Source organism: Cyrtonyx montezumae, unplaced genomic scaffold (genome assembly GCF_038088225.1).
Source record: "Cyrtonyx montezumae isolate F1298 unplaced genomic scaffold, pur_monq_1.0 scaffold_9, whole genome shotgun sequence".
Taxonomy (NCBI): Eukaryota; Metazoa; Chordata; class Aves; order Galliformes; family Odontophoridae; genus Cyrtonyx; species Cyrtonyx montezumae.
In genome coordinates, this window is record NW_027072100.1 from 10,487,263 (window position 1) to 10,514,360 (window position 27,098).

At 47.3% G+C, this 27,098-nt stretch overlaps 3 protein-coding genes across 6 annotated transcripts; 2 read left to right on the plus strand and 1 right to left on the minus strand.

Annotated features, from left to right (window-relative positions):
• Positions 1-1,747: 1,747 nt before the first annotated feature.
• Positions 1,748-12,193, minus strand: PLAGL2 (PLAG1 like zinc finger 2). Of its 3 annotated transcripts, none has more exons than XM_065754356.1 (4): positions 12,129-12,182; positions 9,455-9,606; positions 7,756-8,150; positions 1,748-6,876 (listed from the first exon to the last, which is right to left on the minus strand). In XM_065754356.1, exons 3-4 carry the CDS (start codon positions 8,016-8,018, stop codon positions 5,655-5,657), a joined length of 1,485 nt encoding a protein of 494 aa, XP_065610428.1. In that variant the 5' UTR covers positions 8,019-8,150; positions 9,455-9,606; positions 12,129-12,182; the 3' UTR covers positions 1,748-5,654. The 3 variants fall into 3 exon arrangements, with proteins under 3 accessions (XP_065610428.1, XP_065610427.1, XP_065610429.1); XM_065754355.1 differs by having other exon boundaries at positions 9,392-9,606; XM_065754357.1 differs by lacking the exon at positions 9,455-9,606 and having other exon boundaries at positions 12,129-12,193.
• Positions 12,194-12,328: 135 nt separating this feature from the next.
• POFUT1 (protein O-fucosyltransferase 1) lies at positions 12,329-16,383 on the plus strand. The gene is made up of 7 exons (XM_065754112.1): positions 12,329-12,450; positions 12,531-12,652; positions 12,756-12,938; positions 13,682-13,794; positions 14,255-14,447; positions 14,706-14,948; positions 15,534-16,383. The coding sequence occupies exons 1-7, from the start codon at positions 12,351-12,353 to the stop codon at positions 15,720-15,722; spliced, it is 1,143 nt and encodes a 380-aa protein (XP_065610184.1). The 5' UTR covers positions 12,329-12,350; the 3' UTR covers positions 15,723-16,383.
• A 929-nt stretch (positions 16,384-17,312) lies between these two features.
• On the plus strand, positions 17,313-26,847 carry KIF3B (kinesin family member 3B). 2 transcript variants are annotated; one of them, XM_065754474.1, is made up of 9 exons: positions 17,313-17,369; positions 19,104-20,542; positions 21,164-21,265; positions 21,952-22,074; positions 22,186-22,304; positions 22,524-22,637; positions 23,247-23,352; positions 23,556-23,734; positions 24,004-26,847. In XM_065754474.1, the coding sequence occupies exons 2-9, from the start codon at positions 19,160-19,162 to the stop codon at positions 24,095-24,097; spliced, it is 2,220 nt and encodes a 739-aa protein (XP_065610546.1). In that variant the 5' UTR covers positions 17,313-17,369; positions 19,104-19,159; the 3' UTR covers positions 24,098-26,847. The 2 variants fall into 2 exon arrangements, with proteins under 2 accessions (XP_065610546.1, XP_065610547.1); XM_065754475.1 differs by lacking the exon at positions 17,313-17,369 and having other exon boundaries at positions 18,867-20,542.
• The last annotated feature ends 251 nt before the right edge of the window (positions 26,848-27,098 follow it).

The window sequence follows — 27,098 nt, forward strand, 5'->3', positions numbered from 1 at the left end:
TGTTGGTGGGCTCCAGATCGTGCTCTGCTCTCGATCTGATGAGCAGAACTTGGCTGTGGGCTGTCCCACTCGTGGTGATGCTGGGTGGTACGGGGCTCTCCTTGTGGCTCTGCAGCAGTTTTGGAGCACGGCTGCTTCCCAGTGGGGATCTTCACAGCTTCCACAGGTTTCCTCTGCACCCACCTCGAGGGCAGAGATCTCGACTTTTTTTTTTTGTTCAATATCCTCGTTCAAGTAAAACACCAGTACAAATATTACAAAACAAACTTTCTAAAAATAGTTGCTAGATATGAGCGACCCCTAGCACGAAAAAAGCCAAGGCTTAGGCACTCAGAAGGGCAAGGAGGAGGTGTGAGCTCAGGACGGGCTTCCACCGAAGCGATGGAAGCAGCAGCAGCTCCCAGTACTGCACTGTGCACCAGCCCAGAGCAGGGGGTGCTGGGGAGCAGCAGCTCTGGTGTAACCCATGTGCTGCAGGGCTGGGCCTGTGCTGAGCTCTCCCTGTCCCATAGGCTTTGCACAGCTTTCTCTTTGTTGTCTCGGGTGCATTTGTCATCAGTCCTGGTTGTCCACTTGCATAGCAGTTCCTAAGAATGACACGGTATGGGGAACAGATGGTGAGAAGGAAGGGGAAGGTAACTGTTACAGTGGGGTGTGTGTTAACAAGAGGTTTTCTTACTGATTGTTTCCCTGTCTGAAAATGAAGAGCTAATAGCCCAAATTCCACATTACCTTCTTACGCAGTGCCCTCTCTGTACACAGAAGGTACCTCCATGTCCCTGGCTGTGGGTGTTCAATTTGGGCAGCAGAGGAAAGGACTGGGGGACACCTGGCTTCAGCCACGAGCACGCGGTGCAGAGCACCAACTACCCGTGCACAAACCGTGCTTCCAATAGGAAGCAAAGCTAAACCTAGGGTGTATGTTTGCAGAGCGTGATCTGTTTTGGACATCAGACCCAAGAATTCTGCTTGAGCTGCTACTGAAGCATTTGCTGACGGCACTGGGACAGAGCAGGGTCTGCGGGGAAATGCCCTGGGAGAAGACTTCCCACCTGCAGGCACAGAACATCCGAGGTATGTGGACGGGCTCCTCGAGCAGCCTGCTTGTCCACAGTGTGAAGAGGGCAGGTGAGGGAGTGGCAGAGCTGAGCGTGCCAGAAAGCAGCGTGCTCAGGATAAAGATGAGAGCCCGTGAAGTTTAACAGAGTGGTTCTGTTTGAGCTGTTCTGCCTGGGTTTGTGCTTCACCTTTTGGTGGCAGAGCATCTTACTGGGCTTGGGTAATTCACTGAGAAACAGCACCCAGGGGAGAACCGTGTGAGCCTGAGGAACTGATCAGAGAGAAGCAAGAAGGAAGCGGGGACGGGGAGAGCGTCTTTGAAGATTACTTCTTAAAAACTGGAACTGCAAGAAGCTGAAAACGCCTCTGTGGGATTATTCTTTCCAGACAGCAACGCAGTGTCAAAGAAAGGAAATGAGGATTATTATTTTTCAGTGAACTGCAGGAAATCTCCCAAGCAGCTGCTATTCACCTGCCAGCAAGGAAGGAATAAGGAACAAAGAGCTGAGCTCCCAACAAAAGTATTGAAACCATCAATCTACCGGAGGGGAAGGAGGGGCTCCCACTGCAGTGGCATTTCCAGCACTGGGGCTGAAGAGTGGGCACTACTGTGAGCCAGCCATGCAGGATCTGTCACAGCACTGTACGGGGACGTTCTGAAAACAAAGGCCAGTCAACGTGTTGTGCCTTCATACAAACAGGTTTTGAGCAAGCCGTAATACCATAGGGAAAAGCTCTTTGGATTTCCACGCAGCTCCAGAAATGTGAGCTGGAAGGACTGGGAGGTGTGTTAACCCCGTGCTGCGGATGGGGCTCACCAGGCATGGACAAATGGCACCCCTCTCGTTTTAGTGGGACCTTTCAGCCTCGTCTTTTTGATAACTCAGGGAGATTCTGATTCACAGTTGCTGTTGGGTTGTGTCCTGACCTTTCCTGGACTTGTGATACTGGCTATCTGCACAGCCTCGAACCTTCAAGTCAGCCACATTTCCAAGCATTTCTAAACCCTTCTGCCTAATTATTTGCTATAGTCACTCCCTGTGGGCTCAATCCGGTGACACCTTTCTGATACAGATCTGCCTGCAATCAAGAGCTTTGCTGTCACATCTCAGTATAAAGCCCAGCCGAGCTGGCTGTCTCCTGTATTCATTTAAGCCTCTTTGAAAGCACTGCTTCAAAAACTCTTCCATCAAAGTATTTTGTCCCTCCTGGGATGGCTCTGTCTGTCCTGGCTGACTAGTGATATCCAGCCCTGGTGATGTGATAAACACTGTTCCCTCACACAGAGATATCCACTGCATACACAGAACAATTCTGCAGGCTGTGCTGCAGCACTCAGCATTGCATCCTACCTACAAACAGCACCAGTTTGTCCGAGCTGATGTCTGCTGATTTTTCTGGTAGCTCAGGAGACACTTCCCAATGAATTTAGACTCCGGAGTGGGATATCTTAGAGGCTCAAAGTTGTTTTCTTACAAGCTACAGGCTGCCAATGATTTGCTTCAGGAAAAAAAAAACAATGCTTGCATGCTTAGCATTTCAAATGGAGCAGCCTGTCGTTTTAGACTGGCTGACAAGTTCCTTGCAAGCCCTCGGCTCAGTGGTAGAGCAGAAGCTTTGAATGCAGCTTCCAGTCAAACACCTGCTATCAGCTTGAGCATGCTGTCAGCAACAACGCTCCCTTTGCTGCTTTCAGGTGTGACTTAACTCACAAACACTATCACAAGTCTGCTTGCTGGAGGAGCTGTGGAAAGCAAACCACACATGCAACTAATAGTGAAAGGAATTCCATTTATTCTTTGACAGACTACTGGGAGGAGGAAGATGCCTGGCTCTAAACTCCACTACCACTGCTAAAGGCATCCCAGTGATGATGTGTTTGGAGTACAATGCAGGCAGAAAGCAAGAAGGCCAGAAGCCTGGAAAGGAAAGAAGGTGTGCAGTGGCATTGCATGAATCTGACACTCCTCGCTGTAAGCGATCCGTTCTGACCATTTATTTCTCTTAAAACTGAAGACATGCTTAAGGCTTGCATATAATTGGTAACTGTGAAGGCAAAGGGACCAGCACAAACAAGATGTTACAAAAGGAAGGAAAACAAACGCTCACCCATCCCCGAGGACCTAGGCTCACAAGGGAAAACTCACAGAGGAGGGATCTCCAGCAAGAGACCCTCCCTCCGTGGCAGTCAGCCCTTAAATGAGGTCTGGGAGGGGCTGAGCCAGGCTCCACCCCCTCTGGTCACACAGGTGAACTGCCTTCACCTGTGCTCCCAGGGCTGACCAGGTCTTCTCTCCAGGTGCTCAGTCAGAGGTTCAGGCTGTGACTCAGCAGTTGCTATACAGTAACACTGAGAAACTCTTTAATTCACGAGGAGAAAAGCAACAGAAGATGGGACTGAGGTATTCAGTGATGGCAAACAGAGGACTGCTGCAATGCCCTATTTACCTTTTCTGAGACAGAGAACAAGAAGGCACTCGTAGAACTTGGAAAGGCAACGTTTTACAGTGGAGAAAAGGAAGTACTGCATTTAACCCAGGGAGATCATTGCCACAGGATATTGCCGAGGTAAATAAATCTTATATTACATTTTGATACAGAAGTATTATTTGCAGCATTGCTGGCTAACCTAAAACAACTGATCTATGTTTTGGAGAATCAACGGATCACTAAACAGTCATTCTGGGAAGGATTACTAAACTAAATTAAAACCAAAAATCTTCAGTAAAATGGAAGGGGAGGAGCTCATAAGCACAGGCACAGCTACCAGCACGCTGTGGGATTGGTGGCTCAGCAAAAGGTAACTTGCATTGACTGAAATGGGTGCTCTGGGGAGATGAGCAAGGACAGTATGTGGCTTCATGGAAAGAGCTAACAGAGTAGAGGTAGATTTTGCATTTCCTAGATTTACAGAGAACCATACTGACAGGTTTCCTGGCTGATATTGGCCTACAGCAGTTCCTGCATGCTGAGGTATGAAGATCCGTGTGTCTATAACCAGAAATGGGTACTAATGCCCAGCGAGAATGACACCCATGTATTACTTCCTTCAACACCAGTGCCCAGGGAAGCGAGAGCAGGAGACCACAGAAATGCTGATGACAGCCAGCAGCTCGCTGCCACTTAGCTGCACAGCCCTCCTGCTCAGGAGATAGGGAAGAATCTGGGAGGTAGGACTGGGAGAAGGGATAGCAGGACCAAATTTCTGGAGGTGAAGCTTAAGCAGAGAATAAGAAGGCCCAAGGGACCAAATTCTATGTGAAAGAGTGACTGTAGGCCTGAACTCTCAGCATTTGTTAGAACTTAGTGTCGGGGAAAACGCTTCAAATACAGTGACAGGTGTAAATGAAGCCAGGGCCAATTTTTCCACCCAATTCCTGGATGTCTTCACCCTAAAACAGGTTGAAAAAAAACAACCATGCATCTCTTGATACTGCTTCATGGGTAAGCCAAACGGTGCTGACCTCACTGAATGGCTGTGGTTTGTAAAACAAAACAAAGCAAAGCTAGGGGCTTGAAGCTTGTTCTTCTCCCTGCCTGGCAGGATAAGCCTTGGAGCTGCAGCCCCCACCTCCTAGCCCGGCCTTTTCTCATGCTTTGGTTTCCAGAACAGATGCACGACCTGTTTGCCTGTGGGAGATATTTAAAAGGGCTCTATACATACACCACAAACGTAAGCTAAGTTCTGCAAGCTGCTCCATCCCCTTGACACGTGGACAGTCAGAGAAAATACGCAGGAAGCTGCTGCCTACAGTGGCAGAGGCTGAAGTGGTCCAAAAAGCAATGTATTTCCCCATGGGGGAAAAATGTGATAAGTGAAGAGAAATCAGTGCAACCTGACTTCATCGTGTAAACAGTGTTCTAGCTACACCAGATATAAGGCCAGTGTATTCTGGTGCCTCCTATTTTTGTAATGGTGGAAACAGAACTGCGTTGTGTAAACAATGTTCACTGTAATGAGTTTAACCTAAAGGCTCTGCAAAGAAGGATGAGGTGACGTGTCTGAATCCTGTATGTAAACGGTCTTTTGCATAACACTGATGTGGAGTCATCTGTATTCGGTGGAGTAAGCTGCATTAGGTGAGAGATGAGAGGTAGTGGGGAAGGACAGCCTCTTCCCCGTTGGCTTCATGCAGAGCGGGTATCCTGACTTCTCCTTCTCCATGTGAAGGTATTAGCTGCTTTGCCAGAAGAGCAGTGTGATAACATGAAATGGAAGCTGGACTCTTCAAACGTTTAGCCCGAGATGAAAGAGTCTCAACTCCTTCTCAGGGACAGTCCCTTCCCAAAGAGGAACATAGCTCCAGGATCTCGGGGAAGGTCAGTGCTAAGTGTGGCTCCTGATTCACAGATTTAAAAATTAGATAAAATATATCCAGTCTATTAGATGAAAACTTTACGCTGTACAGGACTGAGACTGGCATGGGAATATCTGCTGTTCAAGTCTACAAGTGCTCCTGCCAGGGATCAGAAACCTCCTGTCTGAATCAGCTTTGCAAAGCTTTCAGACCCCAAAGGGAAGTAAGAGTTGTGCGTTTTTAAGGCTCTCCACAAAAGGGTGACTGAAAGATCTGTTCTCCAGTGCTATGTTCAGCTTATTGGAATGCCTGGTGGAAACGTGGCAGCGTGGTTGTGCTCAAGCTTGAGGTGAAGACAGGGGGCAACGAATGAAGGGGCCCAAAGTTCAGCGAGGCCCCAGCTCCAGGTGATTCTTGAGGTTGGTGTTGCAAAGTGGAAAGCAGTGGCTGTGTCTCCCCCTGTGAGTAGCCCATGACCAATCCCCCTGAAGATACGGGTGGATTGCAAGGAGGAAGATTTAGAGGGAGGAAGCCGAGAAGATGAGAAAAGTCCATGTTAGCAGCACAGAGAGCCTCTGAAAGGTTAGCAGGGCTCTTGGAAAGCAAAGCCTCATCCAGAGGGGGGGGCTGAGGCGACGAGGACTGAGGCTCACCAGATGAGAGAGACAGGCTGCCAGGGAAGTCTGACAAGAAGCTGTCCACCTCTACTTTGGGTAGTTTCTCAGGCAAATATGAGGTAGATCCAAGCTGATACTTTGGAGGAGGTTGCGGTGGGGAAGAGATAGGAGAAGATGACTCCAGAGGATAACTCATTCCCATTGGAAGAGAATTAGGAACCAAAGAATGGGGCATCCCTGAGCTTGGCATGGTTTGGAGATGCGTACTGTACATGCCCACAGGCAACATGCCAGGGAAGCTCTTACCACCTATCATGTCTCTGGATGCCATACACAGGACGGGACTCAGCTCTTCTTTTACCGCTACAGATGAGCTGCAGCTTAGAAGACCCAGCATGTCAACTGGCTCTGTCTTAATCTTCAGCAGTTCCTGGGAGTGGCTTTTCTTCATGTGCCTGGTCAGATGATCCTTCCGTCCAAACCTCTGAGCACAGTACTGGCACAGGAAGTCCTTCCTCCCCGTGTGCACCACCAAGTGTCTCCGCACATCTTTCCGGGTGTAGAAGCGCCTGTCGCAGTGGTCACACGGATGCTTCTTTTCCTTTGCTCCACCAGAAGCTCGTCTAGAATGAGCTTTGAGGTGCTCCAGCAGGACTTGGGTACTTTCAAACGTCTGGAGACACACCTTGCAGCTGAGATCACCACTGGCAGCTGCGTGCATGGCCAGATGTCGCCTGAAGCCGAGCTTTGTGTTGTAGTTCTTGCCACACTCGGGACAGTGGAGGGCCTCCTTGTTGGGATCGTGGGTCTGCAGGTGGTTGCGAAGGTGATCCTTCCGGTGAAACATCTTCTCGCAGTACATGCACTGATGAGGCTTCTGAGCAGAGTGAGTGGCCATATGCCTTTTGGGAGAAAAGCAGGAAAGTTTAGACCAGTGTCCGACCCCTAAGAGAACGCGTGTTACTTTTCCACGTGTGCTATGCTTTATGCCTTAAGAATCCCAGGTGGCATTTTAACTCTACTAACTGCTGCAGAACAGGCACAACATTTCAAGCAGCAGTTAAAGAGGCTGTCCCAGCAGTACGTGCCCTCCCTAGAACACATCAACTCTGCAGACAAGTACTTCAGTTGCCCACTCGGTTCCTGTTCTTTCTGGTGAGGCTACCAAAGGGGGAAACGACAACGAAAATTTATGACAAGAAATGCCTGTTTGCTGATGAGATGGTTTCATTTCATCAGGAAGCACCAGACTGTGTCTGCTGACAGCTAATACGGGCTGATTTTATCTCGGTGTCTTACACTGTCTGCCACCGTGGTTCATCTAGCCTTCAGGTTCCTAATGGAACTTTAATTATTCTATCTAATATTTCAATGCCTAAATGGGAGCTCTACTTCTTCATGCTAGAGCAATAGTGCCATAGAAATATTTCTGTGAAGAAATATTAAAGTTACAGAGGTAGGGCTTATCAAATGCGGCTGCTATTCTTTCTTTTCATTTTGTCTTTTAATCCATGAACTTCGTTTTCTGTTTTACTAAGGAGGAAATCAAAGCAGAAAGCATCTTGAGCTCAGGATAAACTATTATCTGAAGTTCTCTGCGAGGTGCTTAAAGAGATGCCAAGTATGGTAATGTCTGGGACTCAGCTGCTTTGCAAGGTAACAAGGGCATTCCCCCTCCTCCACCTTCTCAGAAATTCAATCAAAAAAACACGATGGAGGGGTTTTCCCCTCTCTTCTGGTAGAGGAGCACTGTTCTGCAGAGGCATTCAGCAGTTACCTACCTATACAGCTTGTACTTAGAAGCAAAGGCTTTGCCACAGTGCAGCTGAGGGCAGTTGTAAGGTTTCTGCTCAGTATGAGAAAGTGTGTGAGTTCTCAGCTTGTCCACATTAGTGAAGGATGTCTCTGATATTTCACATTGGCATTTTCCCTGACTTTCAGTCTCTTCACCTCTTGGCCTGGGAACTAATTTCCAGCCCGTCTCATCTTCCTCCTGCTTTGCATCTTGAATCCAGTTGGGAACACTGGGAAAAAATGCCGTCATGGCAGGCCTAGTGTGACATGGCCATGTCAAGCAGAACTCGAGCCTGCAGATGTCTCGCTGTGATGTTGTCTGCGTGCAGTTTCAGTTGGAACCCTCAGTGACCAAACTGCTTTAATGGCAAAACGTCATCATCTGGAATCACAGAAGAGTTGGTGTTAAGGCCCTGTGTCTTCCACACCTGAGCAACGCAAACATGGGTGAGCATTCAGCGAGCACCATGAACATGTGAAGACACTCATGCTGCACGTTCACAGACTTGGGAAACTCACATCTCCAGAATGCACGGGGTTCTTTTCTCCCTTAACCCTTATTCCACTTCCCTGAATAAAACTACCTTAAGCTTCTTTCAATAATGTTTCTGCAACTATTAACAGCCAGTGTCACCTGGCTGCATTTTGTCCTGAAAGAGCTGGGTGTCTCCCCGCGCCTCCAAACACCCCACCTCTCCCAGCCCCCTCTGTGGATTTCTTCTCATCTCCTTTTTCTAATGTTCTCTGTGGTCTGTTCTCCCTTCCTCTTAACCTTTGCTCACGTGGAATTCTCTTCTAGGACTTCCCAGAGAAACTAAAGTATGTATCTATTTTTTTCATCCTACCAACCTGCTGCATCAGTCAGACCATCTCCCAGCAAACCGACCTGCACTACCACACGTCAACAAGGCTGTGGAAGAAAACCTGCTACCACCAGCAACATCACACCTTTTTCAGGAAGACCGAAAATATGACTTCTCTTGAGAGTGCAATTAGTCACTGTGCTTTCTGTTTTCTATCGTAGGGTAAATTTTCCCCCTCTGAATTACCCTCCCTGTTGTTCTTCAGTTCTGTTTGTCTTGTCAGTAAAGTGCTGCATTTCTGCAAGGCTCTACCAGCACCTACACCAGTAAGCAGTTAGCTGGAATAAAAACCTCAAAAAAGATCTCTTTCACTGAATTTAGCTGCCTAAGAAACCCTTCTTAAAATAGCATCAAACCCTCAAGCTCTTTCTTACTCCATGATTGCTTCAGAGGGAGGAACTTCCTGCCTGCACATCAGCATGAGCGCCAGTTGTGGGCAGGATGTGCAACTGTGAGGGAACTAACCAACCCCCACTAAGAAAGTGCACCAGTGAACGTTATAAATAGCTGAAATAACAATAACTGTAGCTACACAATCAATCACGACACCACGAGTGGCTCCCACGGGGTGGAAAACACCAGGAAACGGGATGACTCTAAGACAATGTGTCACTAAGCATGAGGTTTGGAAATGTCTGTTAAGAATGGAATCTGGTTTTGTGCAGGCTCAATCTACACAGGCAGAGCACAATCAAAAAAGACAGGAATTGCTGAGGTGCCATTTTGATATAAGCTAGTGCGACGTGACAGCTGCTCCTACCCTTCAAGATGCACAAATCCTGTGTTTCAGAGTGGTAGATGTCTAAGACTGCAAATATTTCACCTCTGTATGGGATGGGTGCTGGGAAAGATAAAGGTTCTCTATCTCCTGTGTCAGAGCTGTGCACACATTCCGAAAGTCTCTGTCACTTTCTCCAGGTATTTGCTTCTCTCCCTCTGAACAAGCTCAGCCATCTGTGCTGGTTTCAGAGCTACCTGAATGAAGACAAAATTTGAAAAGTGCTGTCTTTAATAGTAAGGCAACGAACTGTCTATTGCTCTCAGAGCAGAAACCCAAATACACGAGTTAACACGCAATAATCTTTGAAATTAATGACTGTAAAATTTCATTAACCTTTCTTTAAAATAGTAAGGTTCCAGCAAGACAAAAGGACTCTGCCTATTTGAGTCTGCTTTTAATTCTAAAGGCGTATTATAGGACACCCTGACAGCTGCAGAATAAGAAAGAAAAGCAAAACAAGATGAAGGCCATGCAGAGTATCAGTGAACTCTATAGCAACTTGGTTCATGTCAATAAGCACAGTGACACAGATCTTCCAAAGGTTAACCATGTAGCTCTCGCTTGGCCAGAAAACTCAGCACAATCTATATTTTATATTCAAAGTTTTCTTAGTAGCACTGCCCTGAAGAGTGTTTCCAGTGTGCTCACAGTTGATTCTAATGCTGTAGCCACTGCAGGGCAGAAACACTTAACCTTGACTTGCTCTGTGTCTTCTTCAGACCACAGCATCTGTACCAGCGCTGAAGAAACTTGTTATCATAAGACAGTTCCACTCTAGTCCATAAAAAATACTATGCAGCTCCTGAAATCTCTAATAGGATGAGTACAGAAAACTGCCATCACCGGATGAATCCTTCCTGTACTTCAGTTGTAGAGGGGTTGAGAGGTTGTCATAGTGAACATCAAGTTCAAGAAAAAGATGTTCACCTGAGGACTGGACTCCTAGCAGCTGCCAGCTCACACAGCACATTTCATTACAATGAGTGTCAGCTTTGTGTAAACAGAAGTCCCTGGCACAGAATCCTTCGCCTGCTTTGACAGTTTTTTCCAGTAGTTACACCTCAAAAAGTGGTTCATACAGCACTGCTGCACGGCTTCTGCCCCTGGACGGCCTTCCTGTCAGTTCTCTGACCACCAGCTGAGCTGGGTCAGTCCCACTGCAGCAGATTGGCAGAAGCAGGGAGGCCAGGACAATGGCCCTGCCTGACAAGCCCCGTATTGTGGAGCTGCAGTTTCTCTTCCCTAGGGGGCATTGCTGGTGTCTAATTTGGGTTTGTACATTCTTCTCTCTGCCCAGTCTTGCTGTGCCAGGAGCCCATTCCCTCCTGAAGACAGAGGCTGCACTCTTGTGCTCACGACTGCTGGGATTGGCAGGTCAGCCACAGAGCAGTGATTCCCACAGACCTCACCACCTGGCTCTGTACAGCACTGGCCCAGCTATTCCGCCACTGCACCCTGGTGCCTCAGAAGCAACTCACCCTGATAAAAAGTAACTTATTTTTCAGTCTTTCCTTCCCAAGCCACATCACTGCCCCGTTTAGGTTTCCTTTGCTATTTTAAGTTGCACAGGCTTCTACTTGCTTAAGTGGAAAGCACCAACTAGACAGAAGAAAGCAGAGAGCTGCAATCCTGGTGGAAGTATCAGCTGGAGCTCAGAGCAGCGCTTAGCAGAGCTGCTGGACACAGGAGCATTGGTTCACTCCGTCACCAGAGCCACTCCAATGCAATGTCCACAACACTGCAACACTGCAGCATTGCTCCTCACACCGAAAGAAAGCCACCCCCAGTCCTATTATAGCACTGTAATCAAGTTCTGCTCTGACCCTGACTGCAAAGTGCTACTACCAGACCTCACGCTGTCAGCATGACTTTTCTGCATTTTCCAACATCGTTCTTTGTCATTTTCCAACATCGTTCTTGGATCAGTATTGTTGACCTGGCTGCTGTCCTTCAGTACCAGTTATTAAAGTGCCACAGCAAGCTGTGAAAATCACTTTTCTCCTCACACAAGCAGGGCAGCCACACATCCAACACACATTGCACTGGGATCCCCCCCATGCCAACTCTTATTTCCTTGCAGTAAACAACTCTGGTTGCTCCAAGATCTGTAAGTACAACTCCAGCTCCAACCTGTGCCTTACCTCTCTGCCTGAGCCCGGGTGCGCTTTGGACATTCCCACTGCATGCATACAAGGCTCCCTTTGAAATCAAATGACTATGATTCTATGATATCTGAAGCTCTGCTCAGAGCCCCTTTGGCCCCAAGGAGTGCTTTCCCATCCTGAACCCCCGCCGAGAACAGTTTCCCACCCCAAATCCCAACCACCTCCCCACTGATAGCACTCAAAAGGAATATAAAGTCCGAACAAACTCCGAACGCGGGGATCCCCACACGCAAAATGGCTCCGGGGCGACTTATCCCCCAAATCGCTACTCCCACTCATATAGCTCCGAAGGACCGAGCGTCTGCAGGCGGTGGAGAGAAATAGAGGAACCGCCGGTCCCACCGAGCACCCCCCGCCCCACTGAAGGCCCCGCGTGCCGCCCCCCTCCCCGTTTCCATGGCGCAGCGCTGAAGGGAGGGCGGGAGGAGGGCCGGGCCTACAACCCCTGGCCGCTCCCTCTCTCACCCCTCGCCCTGAGGAGAAGCCCGGCCGCGGAGGGGATGGGGCCGCCGTGACGCCGCCCCCAGGCCGGTTCCGCTGCCCGCACTCACCCCGTTCCCCCGGGTCCCGCCAGGCGCGGCTCCGGCCCAGGCCGCGGCGGCCCCATTGTGCGGGGCATTGTGGGAGTGACGTCACGCTCACCACTTCCGGTCCGATGGCGGCCGCTTCCGGTTAGAGCGGCCGGGGCGGGCCGCGCGGGGCATGCCGGGCCGCGGAGCGTTCCCGCCGCCGCCGCCGCCGCCGCCGCTGCCGCCGCTGCCGCCGCTGCCGCCATGGTTACGCTCCTCGGCGCCGCTCTTCTCCTGGCGATGGTAACGATGGCGGCGGGCGGCTGGGACGCAGCCGGTTACTTGCTGTACTGCCCCTGCATGGGTGAGGCCCTCCCGCCGCCCCCGGGCCCGGTGCCGAGGTCCCGGCGGAGGCTGAGGCCTGCTGTCCCCCCCTTCCCGCAGGACGCTTCGGGAACCAGGCCGAGCACTTCCTGGGCGCCCTGGCCTTCGCCCGAGCCCTCAACCGCACCCTGGCCGTGCCGCCCTGGATCGAGTACCGGCACCACCGCCCGCCCTACACCAACGTGAGTCGGGAACGGGGAGCGGGGGTCGGGGAGAACCGGGGAGAGCCGCAGGGGGGAATGGAGGATCCTGGGGTTCCCGAGTGAAGGTGTCCCTGTCCTGCAGCTGCACGTTCCTTATGAGGAGTACTTCAAATTGGAGCCCCTCCAGCAGTACCACCGCGTGCTCAGCCTGGAGCAGTTCATGGAGAAGCTGGCACCGCAGCACTGGCCGCCCGGCAAGAGAGTGGCATACTGCTTTGAGGCTGCAGCACAGAGGAGTACTGACAAAAACACCTGTCCCATGAAGGTGAGTCCCCATCCCAGGAAGGCAGACACCCCTCCTTGTCCAGAGCCCTTGTGCCCTCGCTTTCATGTTAGCCCCTCCTTGGTAGAGCCATCTGTCCTGTGAAGGTGAGCCCTTCCCCTTCAGGAGCCCTTGTGCCAAGTAAGTGACCCTTTCCCTAGCAGGAGTGCCTGTCCCATGAAGGTGAGTTCCTCCTGCAGCCCCATAAACCCATCTGGATCTTGCAGGTGTTCCAGGAGTGGTTGCTTCCTGCTGGTTGCCATTCATTTGCAAACTTGGGAGCTGTCAGTCCCAAATCACTCCGTGCACATTCCTTTCGCTTTCTGCCTAGTTGTGCCTTCCTGCCTTTCTTTGTCAGCAAATGCATGGGGTTTGTGAAGGCTGTGAGTTGTATTGCTTCAGACTTGGTTGTGACTGTAAGGAGAACAAATTTGGAACAAAAAAGCTTCTCTTCCGGTCCTTGCCTGTTCCAATATGTGGTTTGACTATTAAGTTGTAGAGCTGCCTTTTTAAAAGCAAGTTTGTGAATGGTGGTGTTCTATTTTTAAATTGGCCTTTGCCTTACTTCTCAGTTAACTTTATTTAATGTTTCACCTTATTGCTGTGGAGCCTATAAGGGCACACAGGCTGGTATATCAACGCTCTTTTCCCGTAACAGAAGAATTATTTGAATTTACAGTCCAGGATCTTGTTAGATCTGTCTTTCAGCCCTGTGTGTGTACTGAGCAAACATTTCTCCTTTGCAGGATGGAAACCCATTTGGTCCATTCTGGGATCAGTTCAAAGTGGATTTTGATAAATCTGAGCTATTCAAGGGAATCTCCTTCAGTTCTGCATACAGAGACCATTGGATCCAAAGGTAGCATGAAGCTGGAGAAGTGTGGGCTTTTAGGATAACTCAGGAAAACAGTTCTTCTAGTCACTTTGTAGAGCCATCATAATTTGTGGAGGAGATTGAAGTGATTCCTTAGCAATACGATTAAAAACATTAATACTTCCTTTTCTTCATGAACTATTCATTAAGCAGGCTCCTTCTGTGGGCATTAAATATGAACTCTTTTGTGCTGATTCATTGTTTCACTGTTTCATTTGTTACCAGGTGTGAGGTAAGAGGTGGTATTGGAGTTTTATGTCGGTGTTCTGTTCCTGTAGCAAAATGATTAGGATTAGTCTTGTGTAAATTTGGAATAAGAGATACTGTATATCTGAGTGTTCACAATTTCCATTCTAACCTTCACAAACTCACATACAGTACTCTTTGTGCATGATTATGCATGCAGAGTTGCTCTATTTCTGTGTTCCTGTCTGTTTCCCCTTAGGTTTCCACCATCTGAGCACCCTGTACTTGCTTTACCTGGAGCTCCAGCCCAGTTTCCAGTCTTAGAGGAGCACCGACCCCTGCATAAGTACATGGTGTGGTCTGATGAAATGGTGAAGAAAGGAGAAGCCTACATTCATTCTCTGCTGGTTAGGCCCTATGTAGGAATTCACCTGAGAATCGGCTCAGATTGGGTATGGATTCTCTGTAAGGCTTGTTGCTGTAACCCACTCAATTGCTGTAGGTGGGGGTGACTAACATTCAGCAGGAAAAAAAAAACTTGGAATGGGAACTGCCCTTCTGAAGCCTGAACTGTGTTATAGTGCTGAAAGTGCTGTTGGGACTCTTCCTTCAGACAGGTTGTAAGGCTGTGGAGGCATTACAGTGGGAGGGACTCAGTGGTGTTTTCTTTTACTGTTTTAATTCAAACATATATTCTCTTTTTCCAACAGAAAAATGCTTGTAACATGTTAAAGGATGGGACAGCTGGGTCTCACTTCATGGCTTCACCTCAGTGTGTGGGCTATGACCGCAGCACTGCAGTGCCCCTTACCATGGACATGTGCCTGCCAGACCTCAGAGAGATTAAGCGTGCTCTCAAGGTGTGGGTGAAAAAGACAGAAGCCAAATCTGTTTATATTGCTACTGATTCTGAGCCCTACACAAAGGAAATACAGCAGTTCTTCCAAGGAAAGGTAAGTCTTCCAGAAACTTGCTCCAGCTGGAGTGCTTGAATGAAAACTCAGATTCTGGCATGTTGCTCCCACACACAGCAGACACAGTTGTGCAATGGATCTCCAGGAAAATTGGGTTTCATTTCAGCTCGTAATAGGAGGGTATCACAATGACCTGTTGTTGGAGTACAATTCAGACTGCCCAGTAAGCAAGTGGAAAGATTGGACAGAGGTTGGCATGCTGGTTTTTCTTTCAGGGACTGATGGGCAGAGTGTCCTGAAGCAGTTGGAGCCTCGTGCTGAAGTGAACACCAATAACTGGCCTCTCTGAGAACCTCAGCCTGTCTTCTTACAGGCTAGATACTTTCTGGACTCTGATTTAATTCTGTAGATTACAAGGGAGAAATGCAAGATGTGATGAGCCATGTTTATCTCTAAATAGTTTTTCAAAAATAATTTGACCTTTATCTGCTCGTGGATGAGTTATAGGGCAACTTAGGGCAGAATCCACTTTTTGTAGTGCGCCATTTCTACTCTAATGCCAAGACAGTTGGGTGGTAATAATAGATGTCTGGATTCATTTACTTTCCTTCTTTTTCTCTACAGATCAAAGTTATAAGCTTGCAGCCAGAGGTGGCTCAGATCGACTTGTATGTTCTTGGCCAATCTGATCACTTCATTGGGAACTGTGTCTCTTCATTTACTGCCTTTGTGAAGAGAGAGCGTGATGTGCATGGAAAACCCTCTTCATTTTTTGGCATGGACCATCCACCAAGGTTACGGGATGAATTCTGACCAAAAGAGGAGCAGACTTGATGGTTCTCAGGGTTCTGAGCCTGGTGCCTTACTGTGGGACCATGCTGGTTTGACCACTCTGTGTGCAGAGCGTGCTGCCTGGTTGTGGGAGATGTGTTTCCAACCCTTGGATACTCCACACAGTCACTCTTCTGTCTGACTTCACTTCTGTGATACCAGACAGAAAAGAAATTTAAATCATGTAGTTTATTGGAAACTAAGCTATATTTCGTTTTTAAGATGTATTTTATATAGCTCTCCATCCTCTTTGGGGGGTGTGCCAACAATTATGAAGAAGCTGCTCAAATTTTCTCTCTTTTTTTTTTGTCTCCATTATTAATTTTATCTGGAGATGTTGTTAAGCTTCTTATTGCCCAAAACTGACCATAAGTTTCTTTTCAAGTGCAAAATATATTCAGGAATGTCCCTGAATAGGAGTGCAAGATGAAGCTTAGGATTGGAAATTGTAAGGTCTGGGTTTTACTGAGTGCTATTGCCTTACTGGACCCACATCACCTCAGTGCCTTCTTTTCCATTCCCTGTAAAGAGATTTAATAACTGTGTAGAGCTGTGAGAAGGAGTGTTTGTGGAGCTCAGTGATCTCAGTGGTGCTGGAGAAGTATGATGGTGGCATGTTCATGTGTGGCAGTTGCTGCTCAGGCAGACCCAGGTGGGAAATCTCTCCCAGCCATGTGAGGGCTGGAGGTGCAGGGCTTTGTAGCTGTTGGTATATGGTGGAGACCCGTGATAGGAGTTTAACTGTTTTTAGGTCAGAACATGTGAAGTAGCTGTCATGCAGATTGGTGTGAATCTACCTTAGGTCTTTGTTTAATGGTTTAGGGGGGTTATTTTTTTAATTTTTGGTACTTTGTAAAAATTGTCCCTCTGACAGCAGAATTTCTGTCTGTAGAGTTAATTCCCAGCACAGCTAACTGGGAAGAGCTGGTGAATGCTGAAACAGAGAGAAGAAAAACATTTGGTTGGTACAAGAAAATCCTTCTGACCCAGTGCAGTTTAGTGCTGGTGTGCTAAATCCCAGTTTGGCCAACGTGTTTTCTTAATCCTGTCATTTAGGTGGTTTTTCTTTCCCTCATACTGAATACAGACGTCAGTTTACTCGCTAAAAACACCGCTGAGGTGAAGCTGTGGCAGCTGGGCTGGTGCTGTGCTGCCCTAAGGACTTTGCTTTGGCTCCGTGTGTGCTGGGTCGCCTGGTTGTGCCCCTGCACTGTTGGGCCGTGCAGGAGAGATCTGGGCCAAAGGAGAAAGGGCCACGAGAGCTGCGCTGGCGCCGAGGTGCTCCTTTCCTCCCTCCCCAGAGCCGCGGGAATGGCTTTTAACAAATGTGGTGTTATTTTTTTAAATAATAAAATCCCAGTTTTGTGTTCACCCGCGTGGCAGTGGCGCTCCTTTCTTCCGGCTTCCACGCCCTCCCCCCACCCCACCTCTCCCGCCTCCGGACTGTGGCTGTGGGCGGCCCGGACCCCCCCGACTCTTTGCGGCGGGGCGCGCGTTGCTAAGGAAGTGCGCGGGAGGCGGGGGGCGCGCGTTGCTAAGGAAGTGCGCGGGGGGCGGCGGCCGCTCCCTCCCCTCCACTTCCGGTGCCGCGGGAGGAGGCGGCCGCGGGGCTCCATGGTGACGGCGCAGGTGAGCGCGGCCCGGCCCGGCGGGCCGAGGTGTCCCCGTGGGGCCGGGGCTGAGCCCGGGCGGCGGGAGGCGGCGAGCAGCGGGCGCGGGGTGGGCAGTGACAGCGGGAGCGGAACGGTCCGGGATGGGCCCCCGTGCTCAGAGCAGAGCAGGGAAGGAGCGAAGGACAAAAGCGGCCTGTCAGCCCCGAGATGGGGGAGGTTTGAGCCGTGTTAGAGCGGTGCTGCATTTACGGGGTGCTTGCAGCGACATGAGAACTGGGGGAACCCGGAGGGTCTCCCTGAGGAGAGCTGCGGATCCGAGCCGCGAGGCCGCGGCCGGGATGGGTGCGGTGTGTCCGCCGTGCCCCGCTCCTGGCCGGGGTGCTGCTCACACACAGCCCTGCCCTGTGGGAGACAGCACGGAATCGCAGCGCTCGGAAAGGACCTCTGGAGATCCGTGGTCCAACCCCAAAAGGTTGGGTGTTTGTTAGGAGAGATTTCTTCTCCGAAAGAGCAGTGATGCGTTGGCACAGCTGCTCAGGTGGTGGGGTCACCGCCCCTGGGGGTGATCTGGGGCTGTGGAGATGTGGCACTGAGGGACGTGGGCAGTGGGCACCGTGGGTTGGGATTGGTGATCTTGAAGGTCTTCCTTAACGATGGTGTGTTTCTAACTGCTATGCACGCTTTGCCACGCACTGTGGTCATAGAGAGTCCACCTCTAAATGCATTTGCTGCACTCTGAGCCATACCTGGGTGCTCAGGAAGCAGATGAGCCATGCAGCCAGGGCTGCAGAGAGCTGCCTCACCTTGTTCAAATGGAGCGGTGGAAGCTGTGTTGGAGTGCATCTCACCGTGGTGATGTACTCACCCTGCTGGTTTGTTTGACATTATTTGCAAGCACAATGACTGCACTGCATTTAGCTGCCCTGATGATTTGCTTTGTAGCCATTGATTGTGCATCTGTGTGAAAAGTTTGGTGTAGAATGTTTTTCTGTCACTTGATTCTTGGCAGAAAGTAAAGGTAACATCAGATTTCCCTAGTGTGTGGAAACTCAGCATTCAGGGGATGGGACGCCTGGGAACGGGCAAACTATTTAGGGATGTTAATTTGAATCCTCACAGCTGCTGCTGCCCATTTGAACATCTGTTCTGCTGTAAGTAGGCTTCTAGAAAGCGACTCCAAAAGCTTTAATGCATAAAAAAGCTTTTGGGTGGCATTCTAATGCACTGCTGTCACTGAAGAATGAAAAGGGCGTAGGTTTTAGGCCTGTAGTGGCAGCGTGGTCCTGGTTATGCACCACATCACTTTACACATGATGGAATCGTAATTTAAAGGTCTTATAAAAATGAGAAGTTTTTTTCAGTACACCGGAGATGTACAAAGAGGTCACTTGGAAAATATCACATTGATATTTTGGTAGGTGGGGGATTCACTTAAAGCACCTGACTGACTCCTTTTCAGGAGCCTGCAGACTGTATTCCAGGCAACTCTGTATTGGAGTTTCAAAGCAGGAGACCTAAATCAAAAAGCTAAATGATACCAGTTGGCAGACAGGCTTTGGCAAAATTCTGATGTCTCAGCTCAGGCTTTTTCGAGTTTTTTATGTTGTACATAATTGTTATTCCTGAAGATCCCCCAGAACATAAACATGCAAATTTCTGCTTGAATAGATGAGTTGAATCTTTGACTATGGGCAAAACTGTCATCTGCAGAAATCTACCTTTGTTTATTCCTCCTTTGTTTTTGTTTTAGGTTTCTAGCACTGGATCATCCATCGATCAGACCACACCAGCCACAGACCTGCTGTCATGTCTAAGTTAAAGAGCTCTGAGTCTGTGCGGGTGGTGGTACGATGCCGACCAATGAACAGCAAAGAGAAGTCAGCTTCGTATGAAAAGGTTGTGAATGTGGATGTCAAATTAGGGCAGGTCTCAGTGAAGAATCCACGGGGAACATCTCATGAACTGCCTAAAACTTTCACCTTTGATGCTGTGTACGACTGGAATTCCAAACAGGTTGAACTCTACGATGAGACCTTCAGACCTCTTGTGGACTCTGTTCTGCAAGGTTTCAATGGGACAATCTTTGCATATGGGCAGACTGGAACAGGGAAAACTTACACGATGGAGGGGGTGCGTGGTGATCCTGAAAAGAGAGGGGTCATCCCCAATTCTTTTGATCACATCTTCACCCACATCTCTAGATCTCAAAATCAGCAATACCTAGTTAGAGCTTCTTATCTGGAAATATACCAGGAAGAAATCAGAGACTTGTTATCAAAGGATCAATCCAAACGGCTGGAGTTAAAAGAGAGGCCAGACACAGGTGTATATGTTAAGGATTTGTCTTCCTTCGTTACAAAAAGTGTCAAGGAGATAGAGCATGTCATGAACGTGGGAAACCAAAATCGCTCTGTTGGCGCCACCAATATGAATGAGCACAGCTCTCGATCTCATGCCATCTTTGTGATCACTATTGAATGCAGCGAGTTGGGACTTGATGGAGAGAATCATATCCGCGTTGGAAAACTCAACCTGGTAGACCTTGCAGGCAGCGAGCGCCAAGCTAAGACTGGAGCACAGGGGGAAAGGTTAAAGGAAGCTACTAAAATCAATCTCTCTCTTTCAGCTTTGGGCAATGTTATATCTGCCCTAGTAGATGGCAAAAGCACACACATTCCATACCGGGACTCAAAGCTAACTAGGTTGCTGCAAGACTCATTAGGTGGCAATGCCAAGACCGTGATGGTGGCCAATATAGGCCCCGCCTCTTACAATGTAGAGGAGACTCTTACAACACTGAGATATGCCAATCGTGCCAAAAACATCAAGAACAAGCCAAGAGTGAATGAGGACCCTAAGGATGCTCTGCTACGTGAATTCCAGGAAGAAATTGCTCGACTCAAAGCACAGTTGGAAAAACGGTCTATTGGCAAAAGAAAGAGGAGGGAAAGGAGGAGAGAGGGTGGGGAGGAAGAGGAGGATACTGAAGAGGGTGAGGATGAAGGAGATGACAAAGATGACTATTGGAGAGAGCAACAAGAAAAGCTGGAGATTGAAAAGAAGGCTATTGTTGAGGATCACAGCTTGGTAGCCGAAGAAAAGATGAGACTGCTGAAAGAGAAGGAGAAGAAAATGGAGGACTTGAGGCGAGAGAAGGAAGCAACAGAAATGCTGAGTGCTAAAATCAAGGTAGAATTGTTCCTTGCTGTGCTTTCCTACTTCTTAAAAGCAATTTATTTAAGCTGTGGGGAGAATAGCAGGTTGCTTAATTTGGAAAAATATTTCAGAAGGCTTCTGGAATGGTGATTTGTCTTTTGATCTGAAGATTTTAAAATAAACTATTTCCAGACAGAACTTGAAATTTGGTTTAGTTTCCACCATTAATTACATACTTCAATATTCATGAGTTGTTGCATTGTTCTTATATGCTGATCTTGTCGAATCCTCAGCAATCTGCACAATAAAATGCGATGATACATCTTATCACAAGCTGGAAAACAAACAATGCTTCATTGTGCAACAGACCATTCACAAGTTTTTTTACATGACAATATGCATTTTAGTTCTTCAATAGGCCACACTGCAGCAGTGTGTAATTCTAAGCAAGTTATGGCATCATTAATCCTGCAGTTTTGTAGGGATTTTTAGAAATAGCCATTCTCGTAGCAGCTGACTCAAAAGAGAATGTTAAGTGAGGGAGCTGCTTTCATGAAGAAGTTGCACGTGTACAAGAGGAAGTTATATTCTGAGGGAAAGACTTGTTAGCTGGTCTCTAGGAGAGAAACTTACGACCTTGTCTTTTTCTTTCAGGCAATGGAAAGCAAGCTTCTGGTGGGAGGGAAAAACATTGTGGACCACACTAATGAGCAGCAGAAAATCCTGGAACAGAAACGACAGGAGATTGCAGAACAGGTACAAGCAGCAACCTTACTTTGTACAGTAAACAAAACAAAACAAAACCTACCTGTAGAACTTTTTATGAAATGTTGTGTCAGGAGAAAAGGTAAGAAAGCTTGCACGGGGTTAACCCTGACATTGCTTTAATGGCAGTCATTAATTTCAAAAGAAGGGGCAAGGGCTTGTGTCCTATTCATTGGGTGAAATTTGTAGAGAAGGTCTGTAAAAGTTCTCTTCCAGCTTTTCACATGAAACTTGTATATACTATCTATGTCTGTAAGTGAAGAAATAATTGCAAGGCCTCAGACAGTGACAGTTCAGCTGTTAACTCAAGAGAACGGGTGCTTATGTGATACAAGCTTATTTTCTGTTATGCATTTTTTGTTGGTGATTCTTTCAGTGAAATGACTAGTATGAATTGATTAAAAAAAAAAGAATGTAAATGCAGCATCTAATTATTTTAATTGAAGTTTGAGCACTTATTCACCCTATCTGATTCCAATAGACCCTTCAGCAAAATAAAGACCAAGAAGAGCTAATGCTTCTGGTATTTCTAAGGCAAGAGTTAGGAAGAACTAGAAGCTAAAGCAAAAGCCCTGGAACCCAGGGAAGTAAAAACCACCTGAGAGTCTGATTCGTGCATGTCAGCCTGGAGGTGGCAATGTAATTGTGGTCTCTAATCCTGTAATGACATTCTTCAGAAACGTCGGGAGCGAGAAATCCAGCAGCAGATGGAAAGTCGGGATGAGGAAACACTAGAGCTGAAGGAAACCTATAGTTCTCTTCAGCAAGAGGTGGATATAAAGACAAAGAAACTTAAAAAGGTAAAAAGAACATAACTCCACATCTCCTGGGTTAGAAATAAGATCAACTCATGCGTGAGACTGAGAGGAACATTGGCAATTTATGACTTTGGCTCCTGTGGTCTGTTCCAGTTATTTTCCAAGCTGCAAGCTGTGAAGGCAGAGATCCATGATCTCCAAGAAGAGCACATTAAGGAGCGCCAGGAACTGGAGCAGACCCAGAATGAACTTACCAGGGAACTAAAGCTGAAGTAAGTCCCTTCACTTCACTGCCTGCCAGTAACTGTAACAGAGATCGTTTCTTTGGGTGGGGAGTGAATTCATATGCTTGTGGAAGAAGATTTAAACATGAGAAAGCTAAAACATTCCTCTCTTTTCCAGGGCTGTATAATTTCACTGGGAGAGGAGCAATGAGAGTTGTCAGCTAACTGTGTTTCTTGTGTATTTCCTGTTCTTGTGGTTGTATGCAGGCACCTAATTATTGAAAATTTTATTCCTTTGGAAGAAAAGAATAAGATCATGAACAGGTCGTTCTTTGATGAAGAGGAAGACCAGTGGAAACTGCATCCCATAACCCGGCTGGAGTGAGTGTGCTTCTTAAATTAAGATCAAATCACAGATTATATAAAGCCCTCTAGTTGCCAAAAGCAAGATACTCCAACAGAGGGAATCATGGCTTTAAAGCAGCCCTCCAAAGTGCTTATCTTCTTGCTGTATTGTAAAACAAAGTTTTAATTCATCTGAGTATGTTGAATAAAATTGGAATATACAGTCTGGAAAATTTCTTCTAAGTAAGCCCAACATTTAAATGTAAAATATATGTAACACTGTGTATAGCATTTAATATCAGTAAGCTGCTATTGTATTTGTTTTCTGGTTTGGTTAAGAAAGCTCTAAAAATTATTGTGCAAGAGCTGTGGATAGAGCCTAGCCCTTTCCAGAGAAAGTTCTGTAAAGCGAATTTAGAATGTTAGATGCAAGTGAGTGCATCTATGGTCTTTATGTTAAAAAATATGCAGAAGTCCCCTGTTTTGTTCAGGGAACAGATGTTGTCTCTGAGTGTAGAAAGAGCTGTTCTGGGAAATGCAGTCTAGGTAGTTTCTGCTCACTTGAAATGCACTTCCGAATGTTTTACCTCCAAGAGGACTCTTCATTTTTGGTGTATAACAGACTGAATATCTGTGTTTTTCTAGTAACCAGCAAATGATGAAAAGACCAGTGTCTGCTGTAGGATACAAAAGGCCTCTGAGCCAGCATGCCAGGACATCCATGATGATTCGTCCAGAAGCTCGGTACAGGGTAAGCCCAGATGTGGTTACAGCCTTCACACATTCACCTTCCTAATCAGAGAAATGTGAATTTCAGAGGCTTGTTAGTTCTTCTGTGGGATGTACAGAGTCTCTTTCATATATTTATCAAGTCCTTCAGAATAAGCTTCCAGAGTGAAAAGAAACAATTTGTATGAAAGTGAACAGGCTTTAATTCCACTTGTACTTCCTCAGGCAGAGAATATCGTATTACTGGAACTTGACATGCCCAGCCGAACAACAAGAGACTATGAAGGCCCAGCCATTGCTCCCAAAGTTCAGGCTGCTCTAGAAGCAGCTCTGCAGGATGAAGATGAGATCCAAGTGGATGCTTCAACCTTTGAGAGCACTTCAAATAAAAAACCAAAACCCAGGTGAGTCAAATTTTTAGTAAGTAGACTGGCAGATAGAAGAGTTATAAATACAGTTGCTGCCTATCTACAGTTCTCATCAGTAAAGCTGGGGCTAACTTGGCTGTAAAGCAGAGATAGAAAGAAAGGAACATAGGGCAGTAGAGAACACTGGGACTGATTAGAAAATAAATCCAGTAATTAAAAAAAATGTATCAGCTTTGGAAGATTAATTTTGACGAGGTTGACATTATTGGGGCTTTTTGTTTATTTTTTCATTTTTACTTCTTCAGGCCTAAAACTGGAAGGAAATCAGGGGGATCCTCTTCAGCAGGCACCCATAGTTCTCAGCTCTACCCACAGTCCCGGGGGCTGGTTCCAAAGTAAAACCAGCAATTCCTCTCCAGGGCGTGAACAGCTTTTGCCTTCTGAGAGCAGAGACAAGTAAAAACCTGCAGAGAGACCTCCCAGCCAGACTCAACCCCCTTCCCCTGGAGGTGGCCTCTGCTGTTTAACTGACTTGTGCCAGTCCAGGTACACTGAGCCACAGGAAGATACGTGTTTGCAATTCAGCATTTGGCCTCTGTAGGAAACAGATTTTAGTTAGGAAATCAGAAATGCATGAGGTACGTTACAGTGTATTAGAAGCAATGGGAAGCATGGGGATCACCTCACAGCGTCACCATCTCTCCTGCACTAGCCCTTTTGCTGCTCTTGGCTTTTTTGTTGGGCAATAAGAAGACAGAGTTGAAAGTCATCTCAACAGAACCACCGCTCCAGAGCTTCATAGTGAAAATCAAATGAGGTTAAAAAGCAGAGGATCTACCCAAACTTGACTAGGTGCATAGTTTTTCCTCTTCCTGCTTGAAAGACTGCCATCATCATTAGGGGTTAAGAAGTCCATCTGAACAGGCAGATTGGCAGCTGTCAGCATGTACTTGCCACCAGATAGCTGTGCCTCCCTTTCAAACTGTAGGACAAAACAGGGACTTGAAAGAACTTTTGTGCTTTCTAGACAGGAAGCAATAGACATTGAAGTCCTTTACTTGTTTACAGGCATAAGTAAGAGCTCCTCTAAACTGACCTCCTACAGATCACACCCCTACCAACAGGATCCACCTTATCAGAATACATCTGCATCCCAGTGCCAGCTCCACAGCTTTCTTCCTCTCTGCTCTGTTGCCTCCGTGCTTATCCCTGGCATTTGAAACCAGTTCCCACAGTGAATCTTTGAACGGTGGTGTGGTGCATGGGAATTTTCTCACATCTCCCACTGATCACAGGAAATGTATTGGCATGGAGCTATCTTCTGAGCAGGCTTGTAGGGCTGACTCTGCCCTCCCCTGTAAGCTGGGTCGAGGGTAGAGCACCATGACAAGGAACCATCTTTGAGTGCACTGTTCTTGTAAGTATGGTCCCTTCCCTTGGTGTCTGAGGAGCTCCAACGTATGGTACCCTTTGTGCCTCACCTGTTCCATGTTAGCAGGTTTTCCTCTGCACCTCCTGGACCAGGCAGGGCAAAGTGGAAGTGAAAGCACATATAATGGAGTCTGATACTAAATCCAGGGGTCGTAGTTTGAAAACAAGGGGGAAAGAACTCGTGCTTTTGATGGTCTCTCTGCAAGCTGCCCTATGACTTAAGCAGGCTACTGTAAAGCTGCAGGCTCATGCTGCAGGGTTGAGGGAGATGGAGCTGCCGTGTTGAAGACAGAGTAAGGTGTCCCTGTCTAGTGTTGCACAGCTCATTCATAAGTTTTAGTTTGTTGTATATTGAGACTTGGGATGTTACATTTTCTGGTTGCTGTTTGCTGTCATCCTATGAATGTTTTTACCTATTTCCTCTCCTTCACTGATGACTTCCTCCAGACTGACATGTGTGAGTGTATGAGGACTTGCCTGGTTTTAGAAATGCTCTGATATATGGACTCTACCTTGTGTGCTCATTACGTGTCTGCTGAGTGACTTCACCCAGGCTGGAGAACTCCATTATATCTGACCCCCATGAGCAGAAGGAACTGAACACTCAGCACAGCTCACCTCTGCATCTTGCTGGCATGGTGCCTCGGTGAGCCAGCTGCCCGGGTGGGCCTGGTTAAACTCTGAGTCAGCTGCTTTGATTCGTGGAGTGCTTTTCTGGATCACAAGATTAATATATATATACACGCACATATATATATATTTTAGTTTTGGTGGAGGAAAGATGAGTTTGTCTATAACTGAGAGCAGTCATCTGACAAATTTCTTTCAACTATAACGTGGAAACCTGGCATAATCTTCCTTTTTATAAAGCACTGTTTATGTACACAGAGCCTTTTAATTAGCTCTCGTTGCATAATATGATGTCACCTTCTCTTCCCTCTCCTCCGTCTTTCTCTCTAGCACATAATCTCCTGTACTTTGACATTTTAAAAGATGATTGTATGCTGTAAATGCTCAGAGAACTGAAATGAAACAAGGGGGTTTTACAACCTGAAATAGCGACATAATATATATACATGTCTATGTACATACCTGTATGTACACGTATGTTTAACATGAATGTGCATACACAGCCACATCTGTGTTTGTGCATGCACACACCTCCTCAGTCACCACTATTCCATAGGGAATTCTATATTAAATTCAAATGCTGGAAACTCCCCTTGTGGCAGGACTGGTATGGTGGAAATTACAGTGCAAACCCAAACTGTTCTCGTTTTAGTGTCGACAAGCTAGCTGGTTGATATGTCAGAAAGGCTCTGCTTTTAATTCTGTAGAAATTCAGTAGCAAGGTGCAAGAAATCCAGTAGGGTGGAAAAAGAATAAAATTGCATATTTAGTCATTGTATTTAAATCGGAGCTGTGGTTAGAGATTCAGTCAGTGTACTACGGGCAATCTCAGACTGTTACAGAAGCTTTTAGATTCTCATTCTGATGGACTTACCCTTGACCAGATACTCGGTGGCACTGATATTAAGAAAAATACATTGTCTTAAGCTCTACAAAACACACTGAGCGCTGGGCTGAAGTTTTTAATGAACATTCCTGCCGAGCTTGCGTGCCTCTGGCCGTTATCTGAACCATCTGGGCTTCCTGCAGGTTAACTGCCCGAGGACAGGAAATCCAGCTGACTCCTGGAAGAGGCCCTCGGACACTGCAAGCTTCTTTCATAGGGACGTTTTACATCCTCCTCCTCGCTCTGATCTGTATAATGGGATCTTTATTTCAAAAGCAGCGACGTGCAGCAGAAGTGGCCCTCTGGTTCCGGCAGCAAGCACCACGTGGCACGAAGCCTAGGAGTTCAAGCTCTTATCTTAAAACCCTCACTTTTAAAATGTATTCACATGCTGCTCGGATCTTCACCAACGCAAACCTCGGGACCACAGCCACGCATTGTACAGATCAGACC